At 40.3% G+C, this 10,202-nt stretch overlaps 1 protein-coding gene across 1 annotated transcript; it reads right to left on the bottom strand.

Moving 5' to 3' along the window:
- Positions 1-1,139: 1,139 nt before the first annotated feature.
- CARTPT (CART prepropeptide) lies at positions 1,140-3,456 on the bottom strand. Its single transcript, XM_043977277.1, has 3 exons — positions 3,201-3,456; positions 2,637-2,720; positions 1,140-1,656 (listed from the first exon to the last, which is right to left on the bottom strand). The coding sequence occupies exons 1-3, from the start codon at positions 3,351-3,353 to the stop codon at positions 1,549-1,551; spliced, it is 345 nt and encodes a 114-aa protein (XP_043833212.1). The 5' UTR covers positions 3,354-3,456; the 3' UTR covers positions 1,140-1,548.
- Positions 3,457-10,202: the final 6,746 nt, after the last annotated feature.

Genomic DNA, 10,202 nt, shown 5'->3' on the forward strand with positions numbered 1-10,202 from the left:
AGTTTTGAGACTAAACAGACACCTTCTACTAGAAGACCTTTTCTTTCCTTGGATTTTTGAGGGAACATGAGAATCCTTTATTCCAAAATCTGTAAAATTGTCTTTTAGATTATCCATTAGTCCTGGAAAGATGATTGAATTTTGAGTCAGAGGTTCAAAATCCAGCACCAACATTTACTAATGACTACAGATAAGTCACGGCACATTCTGAGTCATGTTCCCTCATCTAGAATAATATTTGTTCTGCCTATATCAGAAAGTTGTTTTTTACACCTTAAAGTGCTAGAAAAAGTGAGCTGTTGTTAATACTTGCTGTTGTTGTTATGTTTCCTGGACATTATTTTAAGCCTCCCAAAACAAGAACTAAGGGATAACATCACATTTTTAAATACCAACATTTAGGGCTTCTTTTTAAAGGCTAAAACTAAAACTTGGAGCTAAAATTTTTGTTTTCCTCAATTTTAACTCATCCCTAGCAACTTGCATTTATTCATCTGAAAGTAATTATTGTCTTCATGATTATTTCTCTCACTGGACACAGAATCCCCCAAAGGACTTGCTTTCTTGGAGTAATATTGGATCCCATACCCATAGGGGCCAAACCACCTGACTTGTTTGTTTCCCTTCGGTTTGCCTGTGTGCACTCACACTTGCATACACCCACACATATAGTCAGGCATCCATTTATATTCAATACTTATGATGATATTCAGAAAACAATGTTTCCCATTTTCTAAAAATGCCTTTTGTTGTTGATCACTATCACAAGGAGCTTATTTTTTCCTACGCAGTTCTCAAAATCTACACTTCCTTGAAAAAGAGACTTTAATCATTAAAATAATGCCAGACTAATACTATGCATCCTTCTCACTCTTCCCATATTTACAGCTTCACTCACAACCAAACACCTTCACCTCATGATAATGTTCCACATTAATTCTCAACCAAATATTTGACAGTAATGCTCAGGTAACAGAATCCTTAGTGAAAAAGAGATCAGAACTAGTAGAATGATGTGTTATAGATCTCTGATTAAACATGATTTTAAAATGATTCTTCTCTTGAAAAGATTTTTCAGAATACCTAAACATGCCATTTTCCCCAAGTTAACTTAATTGGTTACCACAATACAATAAAAGCAATTATTAAAAACACTTTATTATGTATAATTTGTACATGCTGAATTAGGTTTTTGTGGGGTGATTTTTCTGGATTGTGATATTATCTACCGAAGTTGTCTAGATCTAATTTTCCTTAGGACACTCCACATACAAAAATACAATTTGCAAAGATAAGTTGAGCTTTTTTATGCCCAGGTACACAAGAGTTGGATACATAAATAAAATGAAGTGGAGAGAGAATACAGATGTTTCAACAACACCACACATGGTTTATCTTTCAATACAATAACTCTTACTATATTCTCATAACTGTAAACTGCAAGGAAAATGTTTCTCCATCCTCAGGTGAAACTGCAGTCAAAACTAAGAGATGGGTGTGTGGTCCTTTTGTGGAAAAGTGGGGGAAATGAGTGCCTGGGAAGCTTCTTTATAAGCACTTCAGGAGAAAGGAATTGCATGAAGTTCCTCGAGGACAGTCACAGAGTTTCCCAATTCTGGCTCCTTTCCTTATTGCACATTGCTCCCCAGCATCACACTGTCAAAACCAATACAATATGTTAATTTACACCATGGAAAAAGTGAGATAAGTCACAGCTCATCTTGCCACATCATGTAAGATTTCCACACACTGAAATGTGCAACAGAACCTTCCCCAAAATGTATAAACATGATTGTTGTAGACATGATGAAATATAGTGGCATGATTTCAGCATGAGAACAAATAAAAGTAAATAACAGGGTACTCCTTGTCCCTCCCCACTTGGCCAGATAAAGGCCCATTTCTCAGCTCCTTTTCCTATTCACCAAAATGGGGGGGGGGTTGGAGGTAGAACACAAGTTCCTTTCTTTAGTCAGAAAAAAAGTTACATAATGAGATGTTGATTCAAATTTACAATGTCTCTCATCTCACAATCCCTTCCCTTTCTCCATAACCTCTTTGTTCTCCTTTCCCCAGGTTTCCTTTTCTAAACTTTCCAAAAATCATACATAAAACTTTCATTTAGAATTGGAAAGTCATACTGTTTTTAAACAACAAATTGTATTGGAAGGGTAGTGGAGAAATGGTAGTATTGAGAAAGGTTTAGCTAAAAAAATAATTTCTCTGGACCAAAACCAAGAAAGTGTCTATAGAAAATTTTCCCTTTCACAGACTTGTACCCTTCTCCTCTCTTCCCTCCCCTCCTCCCACCCCTATTACGGTGCTGTCATTTCTTTTAAACAAATGGATCTGTTCATCACGTTTGTATGGGACTAAAGGGATCAGCCAGAGTTCTTTTTCAGAAAACACTGGAGAAGACTGAGTGGTGGGAATAAAGGGAAATGCAAAAGGAACTTGATTCTGGAGCCCATCACAGTTTGAGTCATTTAACAATTTAATTCAATCAAGAATTTACTCTGGGAGGGGAAAATCAGAGCAGCCAACAGCACATAGGATCCAAAGCGTTTCCTCCCAAAACCAAGCATGCCTGCGTGAGGAGAGATTGGGGCAAGGGGGAGAAAATCCCCACAGCTCACCTTAGGGACCTGGCCATACTTTTTCTCGTAGATCCGGATGCGTTTACTTTTCAGCTTCTTCAACACTTCCTGCAGTGCTCCTATCTGTAACACACAGATTCTTAACTTTGGTGGGGTCAGGGACCGGTTATCTATGCTGGCAGCCTATCCTAAGTTAAAACCCTAGTTCTGAGGCGGCTCTTGCACTTACCTCCCCATCTGGACTGTAAAAGAGGATGGGGAGTCTTTACTCTGGGGCTCGGTCCGAAAGAGAGCCCTGATTGTTCTTTTGAGAAATGATGGTTGGGACTCCGGAGCAAAGAACTTCGGAAACATCATCCAAAGTCTTGGATTCCCACCCCTCCTTCCCAAGAGCAGTTCGGGCTTGCGAGACTTTTCTGACTCAGCTCAAGAAGCATCCTCGGTGCAGCCCGATGTCCGAGGTCTTACACTCATATGCCTAGAGTACTTCGAGTGCCACTTACAGTCTCCTAGTACTGGGAATGGGGGTTGCCAGTTGGAGTAGGACATTAAAAGACCGAGGGGTAGAGTCGAGACCGGAGACGAAAAGAAGAAAACACTTACCAGTTCCTTCTCATGGGAAGTATCCTCCACGGTGGAGTAGATATCCAAGGCTCTTGGCTGCAGCCCGGAATCTTCCTGACAACTGGCCCCAAGCAGCAGCAGCAGCAAGGTTGCGCCCAGCAGGGGTAGCTGCCGCAGGCGGGAGCTCTCCATGGTGCTGAAGTCCTGAACGCCTTATGGACCCTCGGATTTTATACAAAATCTCGGACCAAATGTGGGGGAGGGAGGCAGGAAGAGGAAGGGGGGGCTGGGGCGGAGGGGTTGGGTCACCTGTCTGTAGGCAGCTCTTCTCCAACGCTTGACGTCAATGCCCCCCGGGTTCTAAGCAGCCCAGGAACCGGGGTTTTGCGCACAGCTGAAGTGGGGGGGGGGAAGGGGGCGGAGGGGGGGAGGACAGGACCCGCTGTCTCAAGACGCCAGACAGTAATGCTGCAAGCGAGCGCGGCACTTCCCCCTGGGGTCGGAGCCCAAAGCCAGAGGACAGAGGATAAGGAAATGGAAAAAAAATCTTCAGGGCAAAGAACAGACACAAGTCTCCTCCACTTAGCAAAGGAGTACTACAATATTCTCCAGCTACAACCCTGTACCTCCTAGCTTGTAGGGGAGGGGAAAAAAGATGTTCTGTCGTTTAGTCAGCATGGTTTATTGAGCAGCTGATACAATCCGAGTACTATACTAAACGCCTTGTTCCTATGTTGGAAGCATGAGGGGTGTAGCGTTGGCGGGGGGGGGGGGCAGAGGCCAAAAGAAGTAAAAGAGGTGTCTCCTCCGCTCCATAGATAGGTGTGCTACTTAGGTGCGTGTGATACTGAATAAACTGCAGGTAAGATGAACAGGAAATAGACCTGTTTTGTTTCTCTGGAAGCCATACAACTCACTTCTTAACTGGCCCATTCAGGGTGTTCTAGTTTTCCCTAGGGTAAAAGTCATATTCTGAAAGAAATTTCTGGATATTTCAGGTACCCATACAGCAGTCTGAAACGTGAAAATGATGAAATTTCCATTTCCAGAAGTATCTCCAAGATACAATATCCAGTAGGGAGTGGGGCTAATAAGTTATTTGTAGGGAAACTTGTATTAAAGAAAGTGAGATTTGAAGAAAGAATCAAAGAGCTCAGATTCAAGGATCCTGCCATCCATGCTGATAATCTTACTCTTCCTAAAAGGGGTTCTCAGTCCTTCAATTATTCCCAACTCTCTATTACTTCCCTTTTTTTCAGTTACTGTGCTCCAGGCTTTGGTAGTTTTACCCCCTACTTTTTCTTATTGTCAAACAACAATCTCTGAAATGCAGCCCATGAAAGGATTTGCAAAAATACCAACTATTCTCATAAATAGTGCATATCATCACTGGTTTATCAAGAGGCATATGTTTTCTTGATTAGTTCAATATGAAAAAGGGTCTAACACTCTCCCTACCCACACACAGAAACATTCACTGTGAATTCACCATAACAAAAAAAAGTGGCAACATATTTTACTATCTAAAGCTGGAAAGGCTTCAACTATGGTTTTAACAGTAGACTATTTGCTGTTCAAGGACCTGTCTAGATAAATATGGAACAGCTCATCATCATAAACTTGGTGACTAAATAACCAAATTGTTGGCCACTAAAACCCATGAAAGAGATAAAAATGCAAAATTGCTTCAGTCCATCAACCCCCCCCCCTTACAATTCTGCAGTGATGATGAGGGCCTGGAAGAAAGGGGAGAGTATGCTAAGTATCAAACAGTTCCTAGTTCTAGATACTATAATTACTGATATTCTTAAAATGTAAAGTGTATCCAATGACCAATTAGTTGGACTACTGGAGGAAGTGAATCAGAGCTATTTTAATATTCTCAATATAAATGGAACTGGAAGATATAAAAAAGTTGCAGCTAAATGCAATGGTGGCGAATAAAGTTGGGAGTGTTAATTTCATCTCATTAGCTCATCAGATCACATGAATTCAATTATCTCTAGTCTCTCCTTCCCAGATCCATACACCCAGCTTTAGTCTCTCTCCTGAGGTACAGTCCTGCATCACAACTACTTATTATATATCCCCAGTTAGGTGTTCTGTGGGCATCTCAAACCTAATATGTCCAAAATTGAACTCACTTTATTTCCACCACCATGCCCTAACTTACCCACCACACCTCCATCACCTTTTGCTAGACTATTGCAATAGCCTCTTACTGTGTTGATCAGCCTGATCTTCTGTCCTCATTTTTGTCTCTGTATCCACAGGGCTTGATCCACAGCACAAACCTAAATGCTGGATGAATCCATCAATCCATCAAAATTGGAAGTATTTCAAAAGATGGTGGAAAAACACATAGAAAATGTATATAACCTACACTACATCACTAAAAATGATTTATGCATAGACATTGGTACAAGGCATCCAGAACAGGTATCAAGGACAGTAAAGGACACATGATGATCATGTGGTAAGAGTTTGGGTTAACAGATGGAGAGCCCAGATGTTGACCAAGCATCCATAAAACATTGAAAGAACTAGTACATTGGGGAGATCTTCTATGGAGGATTTGTGACAAGACATGGAAAAGAATCATCAAGAATAGGAAAACAGAGAGGAGCTTTGGCCAATACTACTGGAAGACTATGGGTCTCTTGAAGTTGAAATAAATTTCAAAGGTCATGCTGACACTCACTGCAAAAAATACATACCAAAGGCTCGCTCAACAATGTTAAAAACATACTCTGAGCTTCATATTCCAATTGTCCAACAGTGAATCAATGAAAATGACTCTAATGTTTCTGAGTGCAGTGATTAGAAATTACTTGGATGGGGGCAGCTAGGTGGCACAGTGGATAGAGCACCGGCCCTGGAGTCAGGAGTACCTGAGTTCAAATCCGGCCTGAGACACTTAACACTTACTAGCTGTGTGACCCTGGGCAAGTCACTTAACCCCAATTGCCTAACTAAAAAAAGAAAGAAAGAAATTACTTGGATGGGGGCAGCTAGGTGGCACAATGGATAAAGTACTGATCCTGGATTCAGGAAGACCTGAGTTCAAATCCAACTTCAGACACTTGACACTTAACTAGCTGTGTAACCCTGGGCTAGTCACTTAACCCTCTTTGCCCCACCCAAAAAAAAGTACTTGGATAATCATTTAGTTCATTCATTGCCAAAGTATGTCCACTTCTCCTAATATATGTGCGTGTGTATGTATGTGTATGTATTTTTTAATTCCATTTGGTACCTTCTCCTCCCACCTCTATCACCTTTCTTGGAAAAAGTTCAGAGCTTCCCAATCATGTTGTGTCATAATCACCTTCTTATAAGCACAACACATTTTAGTAAGGGTGAACATAATTATCCCTAATTGGTAAAGCTAGAACAATGAAGCTATAAATAATAAGCCACATAGTTAATGGCAGAAATGGACAAAGAAGGAAGGAACTACACTAAATACTTACCTTTTTTTGATCCTCACAGCAACCCTGGGAGGTAGGTGCTATTGTTATCCCCATTTTACAGATGAGGAAACTGAAACAGACAGAGGTTAATTAATTTGCCCAGGGTCACACAGATAGTAAATGTCTGAGGTAACATTTGAACTCTGGTCTTCCTAACTCCAGGTGCAGAGCTCTATCCAATGAACCATCTAGCAACCCCTACATAAAAATGAGTTTTCCCAAGCTCCAACAGTATTTCTTCATTCTCATACCTCACTCCATAGAATATAATCATACACAGCTCAGAATGGCATTGGCCTTCTGAGTTGTCATACCACATAAATGTCTATCTATTTTGTTATCCATTATCATCCTAAGGTCTTATTCAACATTAAAACTTCCTGGTCTCTATTGACTTCTTAAATATTTGTATTTAAGATTGTTTTCCTTCTGTTTTATTAGATGACACTTTATTACAAATTAAATATTGTTCTTTTCTTTTCTGTACATAGCTCTAACCTTCAAGAACACCAAATACTTTATTTCTAATCCCACCCCCTCCCCAAATAAGATTCATATCCATTCCCATGGTGATTATCTTTTGTTTATTATCATTTTGCCCATATGATTCCTTCTACGTGAATCAGAGTTCTCTCTATTCTACTTAAAATCTTTATTCTCTATATAGAAGGGAATAAATCACATGTAAATGACATTTGCAGTCCCTGTTAAATTGGGAGGTGTTATAAATACCCACAAATGGAGAAAATACACATTCCACTTTATCTGCTTGTTGATTAAACATGTATCACCCAAGTGATCTATAGAAAGATTACAAAGGAGCAAAGCAGAAAAGGGGACAATGTGAGAGGAGAACAAGAACAATAAAAGACTGGGAAAGAAAGGAAAGAGGGAAGCAAGAAAAAGTGGAAGAGAGAAAGAAGGAAGGAAAGGAAAGGAAGGAAGGAAGGAAAAAGATACAGAGAAAGAAATAAAGAATTCACTCCCACCCTGTCCACATTAACTGTCTTGTTTTTGAAAAAAATTAAAAATATTTGATACAAATGGCCACATCTGAAAAAATATATAACATTCTGCACTAGCAGTCCCCACCCCACCCCCAATCCCACCTTCTCTGCTATGAGGAGGGAGGCTTGTTTCATTATCTATTCTCTAGGACCATTATTGGTTTTTCAGTTACTCAGAGTAATCGATGCTGATTTTTAAAAAGTAAGTCTACTGTGAAATAGTACCCTCATCAGATAGACTCAGAGGACTTCAGAAGTTCTCTCTGGTTTCATCGCTATTGCCATTTTATCAAAGATATCATACCACAGAGCTAAAGTTGCTACTAGCAAGTCATTGGAGAAGTTCACATCTAGATCTCAATTCTATGAACTAAGATGCCTGATTTCTAGTCCTGTCAGTCCCTCTTCTAAAAATCTCTTTTCTCTTTAAATGCATCTCAATTGTGCAGAGATTTTTAGGACTATGTTCTTTGATTTCCATCTCCAATTTCCGAGACTTGAAGGACTGAATGGCATCTCTCTAAAAGCATGCATTGGCAATTGTTTGGCTGGTGAAGATGAAAGAAAAAATATATATAGGGAGAGGGGCAGCTAGGTGGTGCAGTGGATAGAGCACCAGCCCTGGAGTCAGGAGTACCTGAGTTCAAATCTTGGCCTCAGACACTTAACACGTACTAGCTGTGTGACCCTGGGCAAGTCACTTAACCCCAATTGCCTCACTAAATATATATATATATGGAGAAAAAAGCCAAGGGATGGGAGAGGTGGGACTAAGTGAAGGAGAATCTTCATCATACATGGGGGAGATGGGACCAAAAGATGGAGAACAATAAACACCTACCTGAAAAACTGTGTGGACCATGCAGATGCACTATGGAGTTCAGCAGAGCCATACAGAATACAGAAATCCAGAGAGGGATAAGAGGGGAAAAGCCACCCTGCCCAACCCCCAACTTTAGCCAACAGAAAATAGTGGACAAAGATAGGACCTATGGAAAGCCTCTATGAGATGAATTTTTCATATGGGGAATCATAGGACTAAGAAGAGAACGTTGCTTTAGGGGTTACCTAGTCTGAACCCCTCATACTATAGAAAAAGTAACTGGGGTCCAGAGAACAGAAATGACTTACTTAATGTCATAGATGATAAGTAGGAGAGGAGTTCAAATCTAGATTCTCCAGATCCAATGTTCTCATCACTATGTCATGCCAGGACCATAATAAGTAACTTTAGGGATTTACATTGGATATTTCTTGAACAACTGATCACTCACTCAAGGGCCTCTGGTTTGATTTTTCTCTTTCTTTTTTCTAAAACTTACCTCTATAATATTGCAAAATGAACGTTTGCAACTATAGAGCCAGTCTCATTGTTCTGGGAGATTCAGTGGATAGTTTCCCAAGTTTCCTGAATAAGGGCATACAAGCCAATAGCATATGAAAAATCCAAGGTCCGGGGCAGCTAGATGGCGCAGTGGTTAAAGCACCGGCCCTGGATTCAGGAGTACCTGAGTTCAAATCTGACCTCAGACACTTGACACTTACTAGCTGTGTGACCCTGGGCAAGTCACTTAACCCCTATTGCCTAAAAAAACCCAAACAAACAAAACTAAAAAAAAAAAGAAGAAGAAGAAGAAAAATCCAAGGTCTTCTGTGTTAGGTAGAGCTAAAATAAAATGGTTCTATTTACAGAACAGCAGTGTTTCCTAAAAAGAAAACATATTGTACCATAAAGAAGAGCATCTCCCTGTTGAAGTTCTACTTTACTCTTTTAATTTATTTTTGTTTTTATCAAATTTAATGTGGGTAGAAAAGGGAGATGTAGTCACATCCAAGATGAACTGAGCAAATAAAAGCCTGACTTTATCATCAGTAGCCAGAATATTTCCCTTGAATCCTATACCAGTCACCAAAATAAAGTGGCTTTAAGGAGAGACAAAATACATTCTGTCATGATCTTAAGAGGCTGAGGCCTGAGGGGGAAAGTCTATTCTGTAGATATAAAGGAAATCAGCTATTTTCCCTTTTGCGTGCCTTTAAAGGGATCTCAGCTCTTGACATTTATCATGGTGTGCGTCAGCAGACGCTTATTCTGGTTCGAGTCTTAACAACAGATTCATCATGTTGACTTGGCTTGCCATTAAATCAGAGTGGACTGTTCATGCCCTCTGAGTCTAGATGTACTGGCCCTTGAACTTCCATCAGGCTGTATCAGGAAAGTCAGTCTAGTAAAGACTCAGAGATAGATTCCTTAAGCTCCTCAGATATTCCTTCTCAAAGCAAACCCATCTGAAGAGGAAATGCTTCATCATCATTCCCAATGTCTATCATGCTGAGAGGTTAATCTGTAGTCTGATCTCCAATTCTCTTTTTGCAGATAAGATGACTGAGGTACAGAGAAAGTTAATGACCTGTCCAGGGTCATATAGCAAAACAGCACCCTATCACTTGAATGTCAAGGCAAGAATTGGTGAGTATCTTAGTGCAGAAAGGAAGGCAGGTTTTTGAAAACCCAGCTCCATAAGTGGAGTTATGGCTTTCTTTTCCTCTGCAGGGCAGAG

Source organism: Dromiciops gliroides, chromosome 1 (assembly GCF_019393635.1).
Source record: "Dromiciops gliroides isolate mDroGli1 chromosome 1, mDroGli1.pri, whole genome shotgun sequence".
Lineage (NCBI taxonomy): Eukaryota > Metazoa > Chordata > Mammalia > Microbiotheria > Microbiotheriidae > Dromiciops > Dromiciops gliroides.